General features: G+C 35.9%; 1 protein-coding gene and 1 long non-coding RNA gene across 2 annotated transcripts; one reads left to right on the top strand and one right to left on the bottom strand.

Annotated features, from left to right (window-relative positions):
* TOM3 (tobamovirus multiplication protein 3) lies at positions 1 to 19,430 on the top strand. The gene is made up of 11 exons (XM_088975266.1): positions 1 to 667; positions 1,026 to 1,116; positions 1,210 to 1,262; positions 1,387 to 1,479; positions 1,566 to 1,637; positions 16,613 to 16,685; positions 16,814 to 16,859; positions 17,610 to 17,673; positions 17,765 to 17,818; positions 18,106 to 18,183; positions 18,964 to 19,430. Exons 1-11 carry the CDS (start codon positions 515 to 517, stop codon positions 19,054 to 19,056), a joined length of 870 nt encoding a protein of 289 aa, XP_088831392.1. The 5' UTR covers positions 1 to 514; the 3' UTR covers positions 19,057 to 19,430.
* On the bottom strand, positions 13,398 to 19,757 carry LOC148864218 (uncharacterized). The gene is made up of 2 exons (XR_016109240.1): positions 19,619 to 19,757; positions 13,398 to 14,248 (listed from the first exon to the last, which is right to left on the bottom strand). It is a non-coding gene; the product is annotated as an uncharacterized LOC148864218 (long non-coding RNA).
* Positions 19,758 to 24,886: the final 5,129 nt, after the last annotated feature.

The raw sequence follows: 24,886 nt of genomic DNA, 5'->3' as shown, positions 1-24,886 counted from the left end.
GGGGGATGTGTCGTCGATCTATCTTAATAAGGTGGTGCCAAAGTATGAAAGTACCTCAAGAATTTAACCCAAAAGCTGAGATTGGACGTAGTGGAACATATTATGAGCCAAGCTGTTTGCCAAGCTGGCGAAACCCTCGTCCCACGATCCTAATGACTCTCAAATTCGTTGTCCGCTTAGAAATTGCCACGTGGCCGTAAGCAACAGAGCAACGGCGCTGTTCCGAACCCCTTTCAGATAAAACGAAAACGAAAAGAATACCACCTTCCTTCCTTGCCTCTCTCTCTGTCTCTCGTCTTATAATTCGGTCGGCCTCGCTTTGGAGCTTTGGAATCAAAACAAAACCACCGTCTTCGCGAATTCTCTACCCTTTCTGAATATTCTAGAATTAATCTCGATTTTATTATCTCTGTAAATCCTTTTCAAGTTTCGATTTTTTATACCTTTTCCGAGGAATCTCTCCGAATTTTCTGACAGTGAAGTCGCCGGAAAATTTGATTTCCGGCCCGAATTGATGGAGTCCACTGAAGTTTTGTCATCGGTTATGGCCTACGGCCTGAAAAATGCTTCTGACTGGTGGGAAGAAATCAACGATTCTCCTATGTGGCAGAATCGGATCTTTCATGTTCTCGCCGGACTCTATGGCCTTGTCGCCGCCATCGCCCTGGTAAATCACTTTCTCTGTCTGTCTGTCTGTCTGTCTGTCTGTCTGTCGATACCTATTTGTGCCTTTATTCAATATTACTGATATTTGAATTGATATTTTGGTTTGAATTTCATAGAATTATGTTGACTAGGGCTTCGATAAATTTTCGACTTTTTGTTCCTTAGCGTCATTCTGTGTTAGGGTTTATTACAATAAAAGTAGCAGAATGTTCTTGTAGAAACAAGAATGGTTAGGGTCATTGACGATAGGTGATGGATTACATGTTTGGTAGTACTCAGGTTTGTTTTCTTCGCTGGGATTGCAAATTTTGATATTTTGCTTTATCGTGTATTTGGAATTGATGGAGTTAGATTTGCAGATCCAACTTGTACGAATAGAATTGAGAGTTCCCGAGTACGGTTGGACCACGCAGAAGGTTTTCCATTTTCTGAACTTCCTGGTGAATGGGGGTTTGTATCTGTTTATGTGCATGGTTACGTTGTGAAAGAGAATGTCTGGTCTTTTTGGTATTCTTATTAAATATGCCGGCTTGCATTTTGCAGTTCGATCGTTGGTTTTTGTGTTTCGTCGGAATGTTCAGCGGATAAAACCTGAGGTATGGATAAACGTTTTTTGAATTTACTGATCAAGCAAAATAAAAAAGTGTATTGAGTTTTACTATTTCCTGCTTATCCTTGCTTGGAAATTTCTGTTTAATTTTCTACAATGATGGTTGTCAGATTATCCAACATGTTTTGCTTGATATGCCAAGCCTTACTTTCTTCACAACATATGCTCTTTTGGTTTTATTCTGGGCAGAGATATATTATCAGGTTGGAGATCCAGATTTGGTTCATTTGCTTCCAGTGCTTGTTGGATAACAAATTTGTTTTTCCTCGTCTGACATAGTGCTTTACAGGCTCGTGCTGTTTCTACTGATGGGCTTAGGCCTAGCTTCTATACAATTAATGCAGTGGTTTATGCTATACAGGTATAGCCTTGGTTTCTTGTGTTAATCAATGTAAAGGTCCACTTAATGTAAAGTCCCAGAAAAAGGGGTAGTTTGTAACATTAGCCATTTCTGCATGGCAGCTAGTGTTTCATGAATATGGAATTATTATGTGTTTTCCCCCTCATTTCTCTTTTCCCTTTCTTTGATAAATGTCTAAGTTTGACTGTCAGACACGTGACATCATAGTTGGAGCTCGGGCAAGATGGTGCATAACAAGCTAGCAATCATAAACAAATGGGAAGGGATTAAAATGAACTCGTTTAACAGACCTGGCAAACCAGTCCAATGTTTTGAATTGAATGGATTGTTTATTTTATATCAAGTTATGCCTCTTTATGTGCACATTGTACTTCAAATCAAATGCCAAATAGTATGTTTGCATTATTTTCCAGCTTAAATGCTGCAAATACAATAGCATCATTGTTTATTCTTTCATACCTTACTGTTAGTGGTGTTAGTGAAGGGGTATTTCAGTCTTTGTACTTGTTGAGAATGTTGATGTGTACGATTATGTTAGTTCGAGTGCCTCTTAATTAAAGAAGGGCATTCAAGTCTTTTCCAATAAGTTAATAATATAATAACAGGTCTGGCCGAATCTAGGGATAACTTTTTCTCTAATTCGAACCAACCTTTCTCTCTTTCCTCTCTTTTCTCTCTTCTTCTTTCCTCTCCTACTTCTTGCTGTTTACTTTACTTTACAATCAACGAACAAGACAAAATTCTAGGGCAAGTCAAACTTCAACATGGTATCAGAGTGAGGTTCACCAAGTCAGACTTGCTGGAATTCTGTTTTCTGCGCATTCGAATTAGGGTTTCTCTTGGGTTTCTCAACTGTGAGTTGGAGACTGGGAAAAGGGTTGAAAAGGAGTGATAACCCTCTTCCCTAGGAGGTTCCTATGCCTCCGATTGTGTCGTTGGTGATTGGTTGCTGTGGTTTCTAAGCCCTAGTTAGGGCTGGTACGTGTGGTGCATTGGTGTCTTAGCCCTTCGTGTGGTTGGCCTTCAGGCGATGAGGTAAAGTTTTTTTTTTTATGCATATTTTTTGTTATGGAATACATGAGAGGTGTAATATAGTTCGCATGATGGGTTTTCAGATTGCAGTATGCTAGGGTTTATGCTAGGGTTTATTCTGGTTTGTGTGTGATTCGAAGGGCAATAGTGTCTACTTAATGGTGAAACTTCCTGTAGTTGTGGATTAGGGTTGGTGGTGTTACAAATGTGGTTTTCAGCATTTGATATCGCTGAAATCAATGTGTAGACTTCGGTGAGTAGGGGTTGTGGTGTTGCAGTTTGCAGCATTTAATACTGCTGAAATCAGTGTGTAGATTTCAGTGAGTAGGGTTTGTGGTGTTGCAGTTATCAGCATTAATTACCGTTGAAATCAATGTGCAGATTTCGGTGAGGTGTTTGTGTGTAGTGTGTAGTGTGTAGTGTGCAGTGTGTAGTGCTCATAATTCAGTGCTCAGAATTCAGTGATAAGGGAGTTCGGCAATGACAGATAACAGTGATAGTAAACCTAGTGTCATGATATCTATTGACTACCTGAATGTCCAAATGACCTTCATTAAACTGAATGGAGAGAATTATGTCCTTTGGGCGAAGTCTGTAGAGGTTTTTCTGAAGGCGAAGAAGAAAGTGAAGCATATAAGAGAGGAGAAACCCCCCGCTAATTCTTAGGAGTATGAAGACCGGGAACAGGAAGATGCACAGATCATTACATGGTTGTGGAATGGTATGGAACTCAAAATCAATGTGAACTTCATGTTTCTTGACACAACCAAAGAGGTGTGAGATCATGCTAAGAAACTGTATTCAGGTCAGGATAATACCACTAGGGTATATCAACTATATCAAGAATACTTCAATCTGCAACAGGGAAATCAGAGCCTTGAGGAGTACTATGCCAGTGTGAGGAATATCCGTAATGAGCTAAATGTCTATCATCCTCTCACTTCTGATGTCAAAGTTCAACAGCAACAACGAGAGTAGCTTGATGTGACACGGTTTCTGGTGGGGCTGAAGTCTGAGTATAAACCAGTACGAGCCCAGATACTAGGGGGATTTGCTCTTCCATCTTTAGAGGAGGTGTTTGCTCGTCTTCTGAGGGCTTCCAATGGATCTATGGACTCGAATGTCTCCGATAAATCAGCATTTGCAGTGTCGAGAGGTCGAGGTGGTAGAAGTGGGGCTCGAGGAGCCCAGCCTAGTAGGAGTGGTAGTGGTGGATCTACACATGTCCATCAGCCTCTTCCATCCCCAATCTTCAGCTCCAACCTTACACTCATCTGATAGACCGCTTCTGCTTCCCAAATCATTCACCCCCATTCAACTCACATACAACGAAGACATCCTACTGATGAAAACTGGAGTCCATATTAGTACCACTGATATTTTTATGATTTTGTCCAATAATTCTGCTGCTATATTGACTTGATTAGAATCCAATCTAATTCTCCTTTTACTAACTTTTTAATTTTCTTCACCTTTTTATGAAGACCAACCCCAAATAAACCTCCTTTCATCTTGGCAAATACCTTGGAAACTTGGATGGCTCTTTGATTTTTTTGACTGTTAAAGCATTTGATAGCATTGGAAATCTTCTTAATCGCTCTAATCTTTATCCTTAGATCTACCAATAAAAAAAATCCTTGTGATTCCTTTTCAAAGTTGTCTTGAGCTTTCCTTTTTCAGAAATATTTTCATCTTCTCTCCCTCTCTCTCTCTTGTTTCTAACTCTTAAAAAGCCTTCTTTGCAAACTACTCTCCTAGAGAAAAATAGGCTTAGTGTTTTTTTCTCTCCTTGATTCTAGGCGATTCTAGGTGTCATTGGGGTGTCTAGTTGCCTAGTCACCTAGGCAGCGGGTGCCTGGTGATGCCCGCCTAGGTGATACCTAGGCAATGAGAATTTTATATAATGAATACTAACTCTTGGCTAGTTCTCTAGTTTTATATATCATTCAACATGCATATTAATTGAAACTATAGCAATTCTCTTTATTAAGAACATTAAATTTGTTCTTGAAACGTGGAAAATCATCATATCTAAAAGATAAAATGTTATATGTATATTAGTTTCAATTTGATATTTTCAAAAATAGTACTAATATAATAAGTATTTATTAGGGCAGTATCATATCAATTAGCAACTAAAGAAGGCTATAACTTTATATGATAAAAATTCAAGATGAAAAGTATAAGAGAAAAAGAGCCAGAAGAGAGATGCTACTTTATTTAATGTAAGAAGGGGGGGGGGTAGAAAATACCAAAAAAAGAACCCTCTCTATACTTCTATTCTTTCTTTCTTTTTCTCAAAACCCTTTAGTCTTTTAAATTCTAATAGTAAAATTTTAAAATAAAGTACGGGTGATAATATATAGTATAAAATAGAATGTGTTAACACAGATATTAGTAAGACACGACAATATGAATGATATTATAATAAGGCACTTGACTTGCCATTTTTGTCCCCTAGGGCGGGCGCCTAGTCATCTAGGTGGGTTCCCAGGAGATACCTTGACAACTATGCTACCTCTACATCAACTAATATATCAATTGTATGGGTTTCATCCATAACCACTTCTTCAATCTAGTTGTTTTCTTCTACTTCTCTCCACTGATTCTTCATTTTTTTAGATTGGTTTTGTTCTATACCTTCTGTTCCTAGTGATTTAAAAAGTGTGCTTGAGGCGTGTCTAGGTGCACAAGTGAGGCACATTTCGAGGTCCGTGCCTTGACTAGATTGAGACACATAAGGCTGCAAATGGATCAAACCCGATTTGATTTTATAAAAAAATTCGGTCGAGTTGAATTTGGTAAGAATCTGTTGGATTTTGTAATTTTTTTTTTGATAAACGAAGAAAAAAATTTATTACAACCGGATTTTTTAATTCATGATTCAAATTTGATCCGATCCATAGGAATATCACCCTTGTTTGATTTTCTTTTTTTTTTTTTTTGATTAGCAACACAAAAAATCATTTATTCATTAACATTTTAAAAGAAAAGGATTACAGCAAGAAGTTGTGAGAAACTAGCAAACCCATTACAGAACAAGCCATCCAACATTGTATTAAATTGTGCCTAGTACATATGTTGTCTTTGAACCCCTTGCTTAGCTAAACCATCCGCTAAGCTGTTTGTAGGTCTTCAACCCATCCTATTTGAACGTTCATGTCTTTTAATAGCTTTTTGAAGCCCCTGAATTCCTTTCTAAGTTGCCAGACTACCCCCTCACCCTTTTTCAATCATCCCACTACTATCTTCAAATCAACCTTCAATGATCAAACTACTAATTCCTATCACTTTAGCTATCTCAACTTCAAAAACTGCAACTAAAAATTCTGCTCTTATCAAATCACCTTGCTCAATTGGGCCTAAAAACAAGGCACATATAATACTGCCCTCATCTCTAATCTCCCTTCCAATTCTTAAGGGACCCGGATTACCCACACTAGAGCCATCAAAGTTCAATTTCATCCAACCACCCACTAGGGGTGACCAAACCTCTAGGATATTTTGTTTCCTAGAGGAAGAGCCAATTATTGCCTCCAACTCTTGAAGTAGTCCATGTTAAAATTTGAAAAGAGTTTCAAGGTCTTTACCCAATGTGCCACTCTTTAGGGTCGCTTATGAATCTAACTGTGGCACTATTTTCGAACCAAACTGGTACCATCGTTTTTTTGATGAATAATGGTACCGCCGGTTTTTGGAAAACCGGAAACTGAAACTGAACCGAAGCCAATCAATTACTAATTGATTGGTTTCTTTGGTTCTTTGGTTTTTTGAATTTATAATACATGTTATAAATAAATATATAATTGTATAATTTAAATACTAGAAATATATGTAATATATTATATTATAAATACTAAATACTAAATAATATATAATATATATTTTTATATATATATGATGCATATATATTTATATTTAATACATAATATATGAAAAGTATATATATATATATATTTGTTTGTTTGTTTGTTTAATTGCCGGTTTTCATATATGTTAATTGAAACTGAGCTGGTACCTTTGGTTTTTCCAAAACACCAAAATCGGGGTTTTTGGTTTTTCAGTGTTCGATGATCACCCCTATCATTGCTTTCTTACTCCTCTCCTCCCCAAATGTTCTTGTAATTCTTTCTTCCCACATAGTCCAAATCATTGCTGTCCTTGTGCATTTCCATAGAATCCTGCCCCTCCTTTTGTGCTTCTCAAAACACAAGGGCTAATCAAATAGAAAAATTGCCTGGTTGTTTCTCGTTTCTTGGAGCTTCAAAATGGGTTTGGAACAATACAACTTACATGGCCACTTGTCCTGGTTGAAAGGTAGAGGCTAATCAATTGATTCTTGGCATTTGGTGTCCTCTCTAGTAAAATATGATCTTCAAAATAAAAGAAAAGAAGAACAACTTAGGGTTTGGCTTACTACAGAAGAAGGAAAAGAATAGACGGGGTGATGGGAGATCAATGGGAGCTTGTCAGTTGAAAATGGTTCGGCGGTTTGAGGTTTGAGGGTTTCTTGTGTTCTATATTCCAAACAAAGGAGAAATAAGAAGGGGGACAAGGAGAATTATCTAATTAGGGCTAAAGTCTCAATGAGTTAGAAATGATTTTACACATTTAGACACGACAAAAGTATAAAATTACAGGCCTATAAGTAAAAGTTAGATGTAAAAGTAAGGGTATAAATGTCAAAGCAACTAAATATTTTTAAAGTATATATATGTATATGTATATGTGTTTGTGTGTGTATATATATAATATGCATGTATTTAATGGATCTTATCAGATCGAATTGGGGATATATCGATTCGATATCTAATCGGATCAGATTTTCTGGTTTGATTTGATTTGTTTTGTTTAGACTTTAGGTTTATCTGGATCCAGCTCTTTGGATTGAATTCAGATTCAAATTGGGTCAGGTCCAACTAATTTGCAGCCCTGCAGGCGCAATCCCTTTGAAAGGTATGCACCTGGTGTGCCTAGGCTTGTGGCTGGTGTACTTTGCGCTTCAGCTCTGGCATCTGCCTCAATTAAATTGTGTGTGTGTGTGTGTGTGTGTTTTGTGCTTTTTGAAGCATGGTGGCTGGGCTCCACCCAAACCATAGGGGTTCTCACTTTGCATAATTTTGAGTTTTGACGGTACTGTTTTGATCCTTGTTGCTGATAACTTATTTTTTCCTTTTATATTGGAGACGTTAGTTTCTACTCCTGAGCCGTCATATCTTTCTTTATCTTGTTGCCATATTCACTCATATTTCCTTGCAAAAAAAGCTGCAGTTCCTATCAAGGAAGAAGTAATTGACAGCATTTCTATCAAGGTAGCATATTGGTTGACGACTCTTGACATATTCAATGAGTATTCAGTGGTTGATTTTTCAAGGGGATGGAGCGTTAGCATTTTCCTCAAGTTCAAGGGCTGTGATGCTGGAAGATTGGGCTCCTTCGTTGCGGCAAAAGGTTAAACTAGATTTTAAGTTCCTATGGTAATTTGGGTCTATGATTCATAAGGGGATCTTTAAGATATGAAGACAAAAATTGTTGGCTCTCTACTCCGGACTGATAGGGGTGGGAGACTTTCTAAGAACTGAAGTGATGGCTCTAATCCAAAGTTTGCAATTGGGTAAACAGATAGGACTCCAACAGATTGAAGGGGAAGGGGATTCCAAACTGGTAATAGGGTGAATGCAAGTGGATAACTTAGGAACTTGGACTCATAGGCAGATTGTGAGGGAAATAAGGCTTAACTTTTAGATGGGTTAGAAGGATAGCAAATGGATTGGCTGATACTTTAGCTAAATAAGGGGTTACTAGGGAAGATCTTTTTTGGGCTATTTTGTAATATTTTTGGCTATAAGGGGCAGCACCATTTCTAGGTGTGTGAGATATACTTTTAGTTATTAATTATTAACTATAAGGGGCAGCACCATTTCTAGGTGTGTGAGATATACTTTTAGTTATTAATTATTAACTATAAGGGGCAGCACCCAAATTCCTCCAAGGGAGGCTAAGAAACTGGAGAAGAGAATGAGGGACTTTTTATGGGAACCAGGAGAGGTGAAAAAGGATCACTTGATCAGATGGGAGATAGTTAACAAACCAAAGGAAGAAGGGGGTTTAGGGATAGGGAACATAGTGCTGAAGAATGTAGCCCTTCTAGGGAAGTGGCTATGGAGATGGCCCCGAGAGAGATTATGTCATGAGGTGGTGGAAAGCATTCATGGTTGTGTAGGAAATGGTTGGGATTCCTGGATATCTTGCCGAGCTACCCTTACTACACCTTGGAAGGCTATACATGGTATTCTACCTCGCTTCCTCATGTTCATCAGGTATGATGCTTGTTTTGGTAATGCTATTCTGTTATGGGAGGATATTTGGGTGGGTACTCAACCCCTCAAAGATCGTTTCCCCTCGCTCTATTCCCTTTCCCTTCACAAACATGAGCCAATTGCAACTTTTCTCCCAAGCCCGTTAAACCCCTTATCTTTAAACTGGGACTTTGGGTTTTGTAGAGGGTTAAGGGATGGTGATTCGAGTTGTGTTATTGAGCTAATTCATTTACTAGAATCCATTTGCTTGGACCCCACTTTTTATGATCAAAGGGTTTGGACTCCTCTTCCAAAAGGTACTTTTACTTGCTTTTCTTTACTAAAATCCCTCAGTTCTAACCCCATTTCCCAAGGATTCCTTGTCAAAGAAGTCTGGGCGCGACCTATTCCCCCAAAAATTGTTGTATTCTATTGGGAAGTCTTCTATGGGAAAATCACTACTTTGGAAAACTTATAGAAAAAGAGACCCTCGCTTTGTCTTTCCCCAAATTGGTGTTCCTTGTGTAAGGCCGAGAATGAGGACTATTTCCATTTGTTGATCTCTTGTTCCTTTGCTATAGTTATATGGAGGTGGAGCCTTTGTTTATTTGGAGGTAGGTGGTCTATGCCTTCTGATTTAAGCTTGTTATTCAACCCATCTGTCTTTGTTTGGCACACTAGAAGAGGTAAGGTCATGTGGAAATGTGTCAGGGCAGCAACTCTGTGGACTCTTTGGGAGGAAAGGAATGCAAGAATTTTCTTAGAGAAGGAAAGAGGGTTAGATGAAATGAAGGATTGTATCCTAACAAGAGCAATCCATTGGCTGAAAACTGTGGATATCTTTTATGACTTCTCCTTTGATGACTTGTGGAGGAATTGGCTAGTAATAGCTAACACTTCAACAAAGAAGGATAGAATTCTGTCAGAATGGGTTCCGCTTTTGGAAGGTGTCATCAAGCTGAACTTTGATGGAAGCAGCCAAGGCAACCACGAGCCTTCAGGTATAGGGGGTCTCCTGAGAAATAAGGACAGCAACATAATTTCCCTATTCTCAGGACTAGTGGGAGTAGGGGATTCCACAAGGGCAGAAATCCTTGCTGTAGTACAAGGAATTCAGATCGCCAACCAGCTTGGGGTGGAGCATCTCCTAGTTGAAGGGGACTCTCAGGTGGTAACAAGGTGGCTCCTAAACTTGGATACCACCATTTAGGGCTACAAAGATCTCATAAAAAAAGTAAAGTGGTTAACCAACAATATGAGAGTTGAGGTAAAATGGGTTAGTAGGTTTGCTAATTCTTTAGCTGATGCTTTAGCCAAACATGGGGTTTCTAGGGAAGATCTTTTTTGTGTTTCTTTGTAAGTTGTTATTAATTTGGAAATCTGTACTTAACTAGCCCGGAGAGGTTGCAACTTGTGCCTTTCCTTGGGGACTTTGTACTATTGTCTATTGTTGATTAATAAAATTATTTCAATTATAAAAAAAATGAGGTTACCGGTTCCAATAAAAGAAAGAGCTGCATTCTATTCCTTCTGAAGCTCAGGATTTTCCAATTAGAGGGTTCACTAATACATGTTATGTGCTCCAAAGAATGCAAGTGTTAAAGCATTGTTGCTCAATATAGGTCTTATGTGTATGGGGAAAAATGAGACAGTTAATTTTCTCTTTGTGAGAACACTCTGTGCATTTTGTTCTAATGTTCATCAACCTCTGATTTGCCCCTACTAAGATTAAGAATTTTGGCTGGAAGTGGCATTCAAAAAGGCCAACGTTTATGATATGCTTAGAGATGAAAAATGTTTTGGATTATACAATCTCCTCGCATGCAATCCTCAATGACAAATATGGAATTGGTGAATCACTAAATTATTTGTTTGCTCAGGGGCATCCAGGATTTTTTCTTCGGGGCCCACCATAATTTTACTGAACAAGATAACAAAATTTTACCAAAAAGTGATATATTATTTTTCCCAAGATTATATAGTCTTATGTTATTAATGTTCGGAAAGTGTAGTTGTATCGTAAATCATAGAGAATGCTAAATCAATTCAGTTCGTGAATTTCCTGTAAAGCATAAGATTGTTTCTATGTTCTTTAGAAATCTGTTTTTTATTTATTTTTATTTATTTTTATCCGTGTTCTTTAGAAATCTGTTAGAAAACTAAAAAACATATACACTAAAACTTGAGGTAATTACACCATCTTTAATCCACATTTACCAAATATATATGTGATACAGAAATTTTTACTGATTGTACACTAGAATGCAAGGTGATATAATTGATTTTGACTTCAAAATCAATTAACCTGGATATAATAGCCCTTTAATCTACACCTTTACTATATAATGGAGATACTTGCCTTGGCTTTATGTCTAGGCTACCATGTAAAAACTTTTAGTTCCTTTTCTCTTTCCCCACCCACTCTATCTCACCCCTATTGCACATGCCACTAACTAGCATTACAGGAAGTAAACTTACAAGATTTTTAAGTAGGTCTTCAATAGCTTAAATAAACCTCATTCCAATAATATGTTCAAAAGAGTACCTCTCAAAAAAATATTTTAAAAGAACAAAGGAATGATGAAATAGAGAACTAGGTTTGTTGAATTGATTCAAATCACGTTGTGTACACATTGCAAGGTTCAAATAGCAATCATATGATCTCCTTCAATAAAAGGATTTATACATGAGATTCAAATCAAAACCCTTTGGATTCATGATTTGAATTGTTAACCATTTTATATTCATAAATCATGATATTTTGACTTAAAATCTCCGGCCTTTTTTTAGATCTGGTGATTTTTTGATTCAATGTATCAAGATCTTTCTTAAATTCAGTGGTTAACAGTGCACATCAGCTATAGGTACCAAAAGAGAGAAACAAGGGATTCATAGGTTGTGCACACATCTTACGTCTCCTAAATTTGGAAAATTTCTTCAGTTTTCTTTATTTTTTCGTTGGTAATAATAATATTAGTTCATAAAATGAGATCTTGATATCCATTTTTTTTATAGTAACCAAGTGCTAATAAGATAGGGGAAATACGTGAGTGCTGAAAATAGAAGGCGTTCTGTTTTTGTGTAAGCTAGTTTAATCTGCTTATGGTATCCTAGAATTTGGAGATTTTAGAGCTTAGAGGAGAACTTGAGTTGAGGTGTGGAAATTGGAATGGTTATAAATTATGGAAATTCCAACCAGTTAGTACCCTCGAACTAAAGTGATTTTTTTTGAAATATTGGAAAATTGGGCTATTTTTTCAACGAATCTTATTAACACATCAATATTTTAACTATTATAACAAATTTTCAGTTTATATTATTTTTCATTAATTTTGATACAAGTTACCAAGTTTTCAGACACAATAAATGATGAGATCTTGAAATTGACAGGAATAAATACATTCAATATGACTGAAAAATAATAAATGCATTGGAAAGTAGTAGTATCTTGTTACCTAAAGTGGACTTCGCTAAAGTTTCCTTTTCCTAAGTTATGGAGTATTATTAGTTAAGGTCCTTGAATTTGGGAAGTTTGATTGAACCTACCTAAATTTAGGTTGAGGGCATGGATGTTAAGAAGTCATTTAAATTTTTACAATGATGATGATGAGAATGAGGACCATGATGATGGGGAAGAGCAAGAAGAAAACAAGGATTGGATCATCTGCCTCATAATAGAAGTAATAGGAACAGCAGGATCTTCTTGCGGTTCTCTTATTTGGGTGGGTATGGTATTTGGGGTGCAAATTGAGGGAATTTTGGCAACCTATTATGGAGTAGTATAGTTTTCCATTTCTTGTTGTAAATGAACTCTTCTTGTCTTGTGTTCGAGTTCTACCATCATAGGCAAAAAAAAAAAAAAAAGAAAAAAAAAAGGAAACTTAAAAAGAGAAACACATGGCTTAGGTTGTGGATCAATAGAGAATCTCATGGATTTGTTATTTTAAATGTGTGTATTTCCCTGGAGGGATGATTCTTGGCCCTGGCTTCATTATTGTTATTTGGAAATATTCTTCTTCCATTTTGTTTGGGGGACTATAAGCCCTTTTCTACACTTCCGATACAATAGTAAAACATTCTTTCCATATAGCATAGTAAATGACACTCTTGCTGATAAAAAAATAGTAAATGATACTCTTAAATTGATATTAAATATTGGATTCTTCAGATGAAGTTTAGCTTTTTATTCATTGCACCACCATAGGTGTCCTAATTGGGACCATATACCTATTTGGTACTCTCTTTTTCCAAAACTCACTTATCTTTCTAGGGACTCTATCATATGCTTTTCATAGACTAATGAATACCATGTGAAGACTTCTCTCTTGAAAGTTTTCCATGAATCATCTTAATTGAAAGATCACTTCCATGGTTTATCTCTTTGTCATAAAACCAAGCTGATTTCCTGACACGTTTCATGCCATACCCCTTTTTCCTGATTGATAACAAATAAATTTTTATTGATTATGAGTGATAAAAATGAATATGTACAACAAGTGCCAACACTCCAAAATATAGGCTTACATTTACCACCTATCTCATTCCTTTTTGTAGATTCAATTAATGGAGATTACAAGTAATCCCAATGCATTTGAGCCCTACTCACCCCTAGTCTAGCCATTTTATCAGCCACTGAATTTGCTGACCTTTGAACCCAGGAATAGGTGATTGCCAGCTCCCTTTCTAGTTGCCTTATTTCTCTTATAACATCTCTTTGTCACCAAAAACTTTCACTAAAGTTTGTACCACTTTAGAGTCCCTTTCTACCACTATGTTCCAGATGTTGAGTTGTTCTACTCAAACCCCACAATACTGCAAAGCTTAAGCTTTTGTAGAACGTCTAATGCCTACTGGATTTGAAAGTGGCTAACATAATCTCTTGTTACTTGCTAGGAACTCCCCCAATGCCTCAGCCAAGGATTAGCCATGTTGCACCTGTCAAAGTTTAACTTGATCTGTTATGTGTTAGAGGGTTCCATTGCCCTAAGGGAGTAGATCTTGTTGTGGAAGAGGATGGCATGTGCTGTCAACTCCTAGGGATGCCATCTATGGACAAAGGGGCAAAAGATTCTAAGGTTTTAATCCAATGCGCCATTTTGATTGAAATGCTGTCCACAATTCCTCGACCATGCTTATCATCAAATATTCTAGCATCTCTCTTTCCATATCATCTACAATATTTCTGTCTTTGTACATTCCCATACCGTCTTTCTTCTATTCTTGGGCAACATGAAAAGGAAAGGCATGGAGAGGCTTTGCACACCAGATGGTGGGCCCCACCTGCAATCAAATAAAGAGAACTCTTTCCAAATATAAGAAACAAACAGGCAGGGGATTTGTAGGTGATAAATGATAGATAGTTTCACCACTTGTATCACAAAGCAAAAAAATATGTGGACATAAGCACCAGAAAGGTCTTCTGTTTTGAAGGGTTTCACATGTTAATTCTCAAACAGAATACCTCTAATACAAAGCCCTAATTTTTTGTGGAATTGGTCCACTCTAGATTTCTTTGATTGGAAAAGCCTGCTGTAGGATTGAAGAAGATGGCAAGACTTTAGAAAAGGAAGTACAAGAGAATGAACCAAAGGACCTAAGAGTCTAAACTCTGCTATCCAATCGTAAGTTGAAATTGAATTATCTTGAGAGGTTGTAGCCCACACCTCTCTTAGGGATGCTTGTTATATTGTCTATATCTGTTGTTTCATAATTAATGAGGTTCGTTACAGTTATATATACCTAAAAAAAAATCAGAGAAACCCCCTTCAAGAAGCTATAACAAGTTCTATACCTCCAGTGTTTCAAATTCCTTGCGACCTCTCCTAAACCCAAAATCCCAATTAAGCCTACTGGCATAGGAAACAAAATGAGAGAGGTTTTAACTTATAGGTTGATATTGAAAATAGATATGGGAAGACGTCTGCTAAAGTAATATTCCCTCACCATGTCTTTCTAGAACCTCGTTTTATTCCCAAAACAAACATCATACTCGACAAATTGTAAGAAAAGTGGAAGTAGGTTGTTGCAGATACAGCTGTCTGAGTCTCTGAGATGAAGTCAAAGAAACACTACGTTAGATTTCTGCATCCCATCCATTAGCCAATACCCTATGTATACTGCTTACCACACTATACTACAGCTTGTCTAAGTGCATTGGAAGCCTCCACAACCATTTCCCAAGAGGAACAAAATTCCTCTTAACCAAGTTGCCTAATTCATGTCATTCCTTTCTTTTGCATACTTACCCACTTAATTAAATTCTCTCTTAGAATCCCTTGGTTTCTATAAAAAGTCACTCATTGCTTTTTCCCATCTTTTTGCCACCAACACAGGAGTTATAGGAACTGAGAGGTAATACATAGGCAAATTAGCTAGAGTTATTTATCAAAAAAAAAAAAAGGGCTAGAGTTGCGTGTATTAAGGCGACCCCCAACCCAATGAAATATAGCTTCTCTTCTAGGTGGCTAGTTTACCTTTCTACCTTCTAGGTAGAGACCTAGGTACCTCAATGGCTATTGGGTCATTGAGCATCCCAAAATACTAGCCATGCTTTTCTACATCTTCTCTCATATTGATATCCACAATGCAACTGTTATTTATAATTCCATAACACTTGCTTAATTATTTCATTCAGAGTTTCATTGTGTGGTTAATAATTTTTTTTTTGAGATCATCAACAAGTGCTCAACTATGATACCAAAAAACATGCTGATAAAAATAAAAAGAAAAGAAAAACGTACAACTAATCAATGTATGATACTGATCAGGTGGTATTCATCAAAATTCACTGGGGTGGTCAAAGCTCTTTGGGTAATCATAAAATTTTCCCGATCAACAATAAAGAGAATTTTATTCATTTAAGAAACAAATCCCTGCCCACCAAAAAATATAATGAGTAGGGCATAAAAATAGACACTGAATGCTGTGTCTGGCCTCATGACATCTCTTAAAATAATTGTTTACAACTGGGGTATTACTTTCCAGGATTTTCTGCTCTGGACATCGTTTGTAGTTAGCTTTCAAATTTCATATTTCTTTGAGTACATTATAAAGATATGATGTTAATAAAAAGAAGAACTATTATCCAATAATGTTCCTGGCTATTAAATGAAACAGTGTTTAATTTGTTGATTAGAAGAGCAATAATAAAGGAGGATGAGTTTATATCAAAAAATTGATACTGCACTCATACCCATGTCTGTCTCCTAGTTTTACGTTCTGCTGATGTTAGGTTGACTCCCCGTCTCTAACACACGTGTTTAGATCTATATCAGTATCTTAGCATCATATATCCCCATAAAGTTTTTACATAACCAATTTGGAAGAGTTGTGATGACACTTGATATATTGCATGCTATAATATTAGCTTTGCTTTACATTTGAATGCACCAGAGTGAGATCAGTTGTACTACATAGGTATACTCATACTGTCATACATAACATTTTGAGGATATAAGTACAATTATGATTAATTTAGAATGTCTCTTTACTTGTCTACTGCTGTTGGAATGGCTTACGTGATTGGTCTTTTATTTTAAATGGGCACAGATTTGTGGTTGATCTTGTGCTTTGGAATGTCAATTTCCTTGCCTGTTGCTATTGAAATGAATTACTTGATTGACCTTTTCTTTGAACTGGAGGCAGATAGTTTTATGGCTGATTTTGTGGTGGAAGCCCATTCCAGTTATGGGTATCTTGTCCAAGATATTCTTTGCAGGTATTTATGTCCATAACGGAAGCTCTTTATATGTTATGTCTAACTGGTTCTTTTAATAATATCATATTAGGTTACTAGCCACATTTAACTGCTTCCATTCTTGTTACCTTAATATGTTTTTTTGGCAGGTGTCTCATTGTTTGCAGCTCTTGGGTTTCTTCTCTATGGAGGGAGGTAATTTTTTATGATTCAGTTTTCCTTTTCCAGTAGTATTACGTGACTATGGTTTTTGGTTGGGACCACATGGTTCCATGCATAAGTGCACTAAACTATGTCAATACAAGGAATTGAACTTGCATAATTGTTTGCATCCAACCAAACAATTTACCTATAAATGTACACCCTTACAATATTGATCATTGATTATCTGATCGAGGCCAGAGTATGCAAGTTCATTTATGCCGACTAAAAAGGAAGTTTGGCAGAAGTATACATCTTTTGAGGACTCCAGATAATATGGAAGCAATTTTTTTTTTGTCTTTTAACTTAAAATGCAATGTCATATAAAAAATGAACTCATTCCTAGGTGGTAAGGAAAAAAAAGAAACCAAGTCAAACATATTTGTTTAATTATCTTCTTAGCTGATCTTCTGTTTGTCAAAATTGGATTGGAGTAAAACTAGTCCCCCTGTATTTTCTGTATATCTTACAAGTAGTTATTAACTTATCATTTGGGTCTGTATCTTCCTTTGGTTCTGGTACATGATCCATGGTGGAAGACTTGATTATTCAGTGTGTGAAGTTGTTCTCTAATTATGACTACTTCTTGAGCTATGCTAGCATCCAATCAGGAAGATGCAACTATTTGGTTTTTGTTCTGGGCTTATTTGTAATCTTTTAATTTTTTTTTGAGCTTTTGAATCCACGTTATTGGTGAATTCTAATACTTGTTCATTTGTTCATTATTTTGGCATCGCGTGGTAGGCTTTTCTTGATGCTTAAACGGTTTCCTGTTGAGTCAAAGGGGCGGCGCAAAAAGTTACAGGAGGTATTATTATTGTCCTGTATAGTAGTTTTCAAATGTATGCCCATAATCTTCAGGTGTCAAGAACTCATTATTTGTTTTCTGTCTTATACAGGTTGGCTATGTAACCACTATATGTTTCTCATGTTTCTTAGTGAGATGTATTATGGTAAGTCCTTTGTCAAATGGGATCTGATCTACATAATCATGCTTTATGCACATGAGAAAATTTTCTCTTTGTGGACAATGTTTTTCCTGCTTTAGCAGTATAACCTAGGATTCTATCACTACTTTTGATTGGTTGAAATGATGGTTCAAGTTTGTGTTTTCAACTGATTGCTGGCAACAGTCACATCAGTACTACTGAAGCAGTATATGTAGATATATTGAATTATGATAAACAGTTACTAGTCTATCCAAACAACTAAGGTTGACTATAATTTTCTTATGCTACAGATGTGCTTCAACGCATTTGATAAAGCTGCGGACCTTGATGTTTTGAACCACCCAGTTCTAAACTTAGTGTACTACTTGGTAAGTTTTGTTTTGTAGCTATTTTAGGATATTGATTACTATGTATTCAAGGAAAATAGTATTGAGATGGTAAAATAGCATCTTGGCAACCCTATCTCTGTTCTTGTAGGGAATGGCAGCATTCTGCCACCAAGGTTGATTTTGTTATTTTATGGAAAGGCAGGCAATATTCTATTCCCAATTCATTTAGAGGTGTGATCATATTCAAGTAATGGATATAGGAAAATGGAGAAAATTTATTTACCATCTTGAAATAAACCAAGATGCCCAATTTAGCAGTGCTGGGTTCCTGAGGCTTTGATCATTATAAGGGGAAAAGAAAGTATAGTGCACTGGAGTATTGATACATTGGAGTAGGATAGTGATTTTCATTCCCTTAATATTCACTCTCCAATGTTGTATTCAACTTCTAATTATATGGTCGATTTCTGGCTGTTTGCTATAACCACCTAGAGTTTGGTTGGTAGCTATTCCAAGAGGACCTGCCCTAGGTTGATCCATTACTTTGACAGGAATGAATACATTGGTTGTCAGTGCAAGGACTGGCATAATAGTTGGTGCTGGATTGTCATGTATTCTCCTAGAGATTACTTCTGTTTTAGATGTCTAGTGTTTCCTCTTGGTGAGTCAGGTATTCTCCTGGATTGTCATGTATTCTCCTAGAGATTACTTCTTTTTTACAAATTAGTTTTCAACCAACAAAGTCTAATATCTGAAGGCTGAAGTAGCAGTATGGCTTTTTTAATTGTTTTCTTCTTTTATTTCCTATGCTGTTTACAGTTGGTGGAGATTCTGCCTTCTTCTCTGGTGCTTTTCATTTTAAGGAAGCTTCCTCCCAAGCGTGGGATTACTCAGTATCATCCAATTCGTTGAGAGGATAGGAAAAATCAGTAACTGGTTGGAAAACCTGCTTAGGGGCAATGGGATGGCTTGACTTTTGGAGAAGCTCATCTACCCTCTAGATAGAGGATGCAAGCTAACAAAGGCAAAAATTTAAAGCTCCACTGTGGAGCCACAACGCTGTCATGTGGGATTCAAACGGGCCAATAAGTGTTGTAGATTTGTGAAGGGAAATATATTTGAAAGGATTGTGAAACATTGATGAGAGAAAGGTAGTATTACCTTTGTTTTGGTCTGGTTAATAGAGATGTTTTTAAGAGATGCTTTGTCGTTCTAATTCATATATTTATTGGTAACTAAACTCGAACACGTTAGATCTTGTTTTCAAATGGATTACCTGTTAAACATGGTGCCTATTTTTCTGTGACCGTATTCTATTTTGGGGTGCAACCTCGTGATTCAGAACATAGAGAGATGAACACATATGGAAGAACTCCGGGAGGAAGAAATTGAAAAGGGTCGCATGTTAATCAGGTCAAAAGAGTTGCAGCTAAAATTCGACAGTTGCAGACGTAATGCATGTAAAGATGCGTACCTGGTGCCTGTTACTCTATTAAGACGGGGTTCCCATCGGGCCTGCGTGTTTGCAGCTGTATCTCAACGATCCATGAGAGAGAGAGAGAGAGAGAGAGAGAGAGAGCATCGTTCTTCGCCTTAAACAGTTATTCGTGGATGCTTGAATGGCAGAAATATCTGGTTTTGCAAATGGACTGGTTGTTGGATCACATTATTGTGTCTAACAGTCTTCAATGTCCTGGAATGTTAGGTTTTGTTAGAACTTCCAAGTTCCAACTCTTTTGTTCTACATGATTCCCTATCCTACAGTATAATTAAACTCGCCATTGTGGTCAATGTTGTCAAATTAAAGTTGAAAGAAAAAACTAACTGGGTCATGGTTTTGCTGGTTAAACGTCCGGTTGCAATGGTCAACCTGTATGTGCCATTAAAATAAACCGAGGCCTAGAAAACTCACCAAGCCACCAGTTAAAAACTGTCTGGTTCGAGTCTACTAAACTATGTGGGGTTGGCCAAATAAATCCTGTTCCCCATTGTACTCAATAAAGAGCCATGTTTTCAAAAATCTTTAACTAATTTATACCACTTCCAGAGCTCGAGATATCGGTACCTTCCATACCGTTACCTATGCTCGTTGATTGTAATGGGATCGGGTGTTAGTGTCATTCTATTCTTATTTTGATCGTTTGATGAAATTGAAGCCCTGTGAGCAAGGGCAGAAGAGGGAGTACAATCATTCTCCACTGCATACTTCGCTTTAAGTTGAGAGCAGAAGACTCCTGGATTTTTGCAACAATTCTTGGTAAGATTGGTGGCGATCCATGCAAAAGAAAGCCCTTTTCGAACTCAAGTTCTCTCAGGTCTAAAGAAACAGAATCCCAAGTGTAGAAGGATATGAAAGGGGTCAAAATTAACACTTCTATCAAGAGGGACCAGGCGACCAGCAATAATGTTCTTTATCACAAAAAATCTATACCATATAAAGTGGATGCTTTCCCTGGTTGGTTTTGGTGCATGTCATAAAAGTTAACTTATATCTTTAGCTTTGTACACATGCAAAACCTATGTCCTTACACTAGTAAAAAAAGAGAAAAAACTTAGGGATCATATTTTCTTTTTATTTAAAACTAGCTCTTAAATTCAAATTTATCTCTTAGTAAACAACAACAATCATATCATTTAAAGTCGACATCTCAATGACAACATCGGAGTGAAAAAGCATTGGTAAGGAAAAGTGCCTTTGTCAAGATTAATAATGTTATGGCCTACCAAACCAAAATTTTGCACTTATAGATCATGAGATACAATTGAGTCAAGGCCTAAACGGGAGTGTGGGGTTTCTCATTCAACGGTTAGATTACTTAGATATGCAATCCTGGGGTCTATTTGGACTTTATTATATACAGGAAAGTATGTATACTCTCATGACAATTTTAGATGGTAATTATGATGATGATAGTAATAAACTATTAACATGTTTTCAATTTTAGATGAAATATTGGAATGTGCCCAAATGTTCTTTACATGATTTGTGTATTCTTTTCATATCCTTTTTTGTTTATCTTTTTTATTTTTATTATTTAATTATGATATCAATGGATGACACATTTGAATTGAAAGGCTGAATTGTTGATTTGCTGAGAAATAGGAAAATAATTTTATTTTTGAGTTGGTTTTTAAATTTTGTATTTCATTTCCATAATTAATAAAAAACAATTATTGTTTATCACACTTATTTTTCTTTAAAAATATTAGTATAAAATATATTTGAATATCTGTATTTCCATTTTTTCTGTGTTTTGATCCTTTTTTTTTCAATTTTATTATTTAATTTTGACATGAATGGTTAACACATTTGACTCAAAAGGTTGAATTGTTGACCTGCCACCAAATAAGAGAAAAATTTTGTTAATTTCATTTTGGGCCAGTTTTAAGATTTGTATTTCATTCCCAACATCAATAAAAAATTATTATTTATCACACTTATTTTTTTTAACTTGATTAAAATAAAACACTATAGATGTGCTCAAATTTTTGTATATATTTTATATCTTTTGTATTTATTTCTATTTTGAAAATTTTATTATTTAGCTATGACATCATGGGTGACCCATCTAACCTAGATGGTTGAAATGCTTACTTGCTGCTAGACAGAAAAATAATATTATTTCTTGGTCAATTTTAAAAATTATGGGTTTTATATTGTTAAAAGTATTGGATATATTGATGATAGAATTTATTGACGAAGAAAAGTAGATTAAATGTAGGATCCAATCATAAAGAATAGGAGTTAAAACCTTAAATATAAAACTTGATGAGAGGGATGTGAATAGGGTCAAGAGTAGTAGTTCATGTTACATTTTGTCCGCTCACAACTAAAGAGGTATCAAATTAAAAAATGTGTATTTTAATTAAACATGGGATTCATTGAAAGATAATGGGAGTTGGTGCATTAAATATAAGACTTAATGAGAAAAAAACTAGAGGAGGTGCAAAGTAGTAGTTCAAATTACATTTTGTCCTCATAATTAACGGGGGACCAAATTCAAAAATAGGGGTATTTTAGTCAAACAAAAGTTCAACACTCTCATTCTTACTTTTAAAAGTAGTATAAATATAGATATGGTAGCTGAACCCTCCCAAGGTCATCTTTATTAGACCAGGATATGCTTAAAAATTCTGCACCAAGTAATAGGGCCACACTAGGGCTTATTTGTTTTTCTTCTTTATCCAACCTAGGGGTGGCAATTAGGTGGGTTGCGGGTTGAGTTGAGCCTCAATCCAAACCATATGATACACCAACCCATTAATAATGCATTTAATTGAAATTAAATGGGTTGGATCCAACCAAATCTGCCCAACTTATTAACCATTAAAATCATCAAATGAGGCATTTTGAGCACGTGTGTGCATACACAAAGATTTTGCTCTTTCCAATATGTTTCTATCCAAATTGAATTCCTCTACCTTTTTGGTACTCATTAAAAGCCAACAAAGGGACAAGTGCACAAATAAACAACCAACACATGACACTAGAAATACCTATAACTAAAAAACAACAAAAACTTCTCAAGACATCTAGAAAGACAACTACAAACTATTGTAAATATAGAGGTAGAAAAGGGTGAATAGAACTGACCATTTTTGCACTCTTTGAACCCATGTAAGCCGCGAAAAAAAAAAAAACAAAAGTTTGAGGTGTGAAACAAAGCAAAAGATGTTTGTGAATTGCAAAATTGTAAATTGAAAGTGCAAAAACGGTGTGAAATGACCTGAATCATGTCACTTGGTCATTCTTCTTAAAATTGCATTCACCCCTTGTAGTACAATTCGATTTTTCAAATCAATTTATAAGATGAAACAAATTATAGGCTTCTAGTGGATGTACACTCACTTATCAGTCCTCCTTGAATCACTTTAGATGGTGCTCTTATTAGGATGATAGTGTTGAAATAATGTAATAGCAGTAATTGTGTGTCATCGTGTTGTCTAATTCCCTATTTATAGAGAATGTACAAACACAAAAGCACTTCAATAGATAAATGTGTTTCCCTTAGGCAACGGTTAAAAAGGATTTATGTTTAAAACATAGCTGTTTGTATACTTGCACCTACACCCATGCCCAAATCTCAACCTATCCTGGCCCGGATTGGCTTGGCATGTGTGCACAGGTGTGAAAGCACCCCCAACTTCACACAAATATGTTAACACAATGTATAGCGTGTTCTAATGGGTTTCTACCCATAGAGATAACAAGGTAACTTATAAGTTGGACAACACATATTTTCCTAGGCAAAGTGGGAGGCTAGGATAAGAGATAAAGACAAAATAAATAAATGACAAAACCAGAGAGAGAGAGAGAGATTTATATATTTTGAATTTTCCTCAAAACCACTAAAAATACAACAATTTCTTACAATATTCAAAATATAGGAACAATCCAAGTATCAAGATGTACAAAACATTTGTGTTGATGTTTTTTGGATTTTAATCAGCATTTAAGTATGGAAAATTATTAAACTATATTAATGAATATGAATAGAGTTTGACTCCTTCAACCTTTTTTCTTTAATTAATCTACCAATTAATTCATCTTACCAATTCCTTAGTGTGTTTTTTTATTTTTTATTTGGAGCATTTCTTCCTTTTTCCCTTTTGATATGATGACTGTTTTAAAGAATCACCTTAAAACTCTTATAAAAATGGCCACGCATTGCACTAAGGTTAATTATTTAGGCTGTATTTGGTTGCAATTCAAATAAATTTTTATTGATGCAAAACTATGATAGTGAAAATGATTTGAATGTAAATTCTGACCTATTTTTGTTTTAAATTTTAGCTTATTTTGTTTGGTTTTAAAATGAATTAAGACATTAAACAATATAAATTAAAACCCAAAACAAAATTAAACGGGAACTTGCATTTTTTTTTTCATTTGCACTCTTATACATTTGTACTAGTACAAATAAAATTTCACTGCAACCAAATGCAGCTTTAGTGTGCATTGCAAGTTTGCAACAAATCCTTTAAATTAACAAAAGGTCTGTAGTTGTAAGAATTATTTAGTAGATGTTCATAGAAAAACTGAACCCATCAAGTGCGCTCCCTTCTTTTCAGTTTGAAACCTTTTGTAGCTTGCAACAATGTTTAAAAAACTGACCTAAACTGGAATTATTTTGGCCACCGGTCTTTGGGTCAATGGTTCGACCGTCCAGTTTGAACAAACAATCCGTTCTGACAAAATAAAATAAAAAACCAAAAACCATTGAATATGTCAAACGGGTCGGTGGTTCGACCGCCCAAGTCAATGAGTCATTGACTAATTCAACGGTTTTTGGCAAAGGACCGGGTTTGGGGTAAAATGGAACTGGTTGCCTGGATGGTTTTCGAGCCAAATGATCCAACCGCTCTAGTCAATGGCAGTTTGAAAACATTGACTCGCAGTGATTGTCAAATCCACCTCCACCTGAACTCTCATATAACCATTGAGAACCGCTACCCTTCTGCCTCCACCACCTTAATCCCCATGATTGGGTTTTTTTTGCTTTCATTGGTAAGATGTATATTTTGATCCAAAGGCTCAGTTTGAAAGGAGTACAAATACAAATATGTACAGTACAAAATAAATATAAAATGTAAGATTTTGTACTCTACAAATTTATATTTGTACTCCTTCCAAACTGAGCCAAAGTAAACCATGGCTGAATTGTATTGATACTAGGTCTGTTTTTTTACTCAATGGTTAATTGCTTGATGAAGTTCTATCTTCCATGGTCTATTGTCGACC

This window comes from Nelumbo lutea, chromosome 3 (genome assembly GCF_056320005.1).
Source record: "Nelumbo lutea isolate HS-2025 chromosome 3, American lotus-T2T, whole genome shotgun sequence".
Classification (NCBI taxonomy): Eukaryota; Viridiplantae; Streptophyta; class Magnoliopsida; order Proteales; family Nelumbonaceae; genus Nelumbo; species Nelumbo lutea.
This window is presented reverse-complemented; position numbering and strand designations above follow the sequence as displayed.

What these genes read in the sequence shown, in the direction of transcription:
- TOM3 (XM_088975266.1), top strand. Translation starts at nt 515, where the DNA reads ATGGAGTCCACTGAAGTTTTGTCATCGGTTATGGCCTACGGCCTGAAA. An exon ending in TTGTCGCCGCCATCGCCCTG is followed by an intron (nt 668 to 1,025) that starts GTAAATCACTTT and finishes TTAGATTTGCAG; the next exon opens with ATCCAACTTGTACGAATAGA. An exon ending in TCTTAGTGAGATGTATTATG is followed by an intron (nt 17,819 to 18,105) that starts GTAAGTCCTTTG and finishes CTTATGCTACAG; the next exon opens with ATGTGCTTCAACGCATTTGA.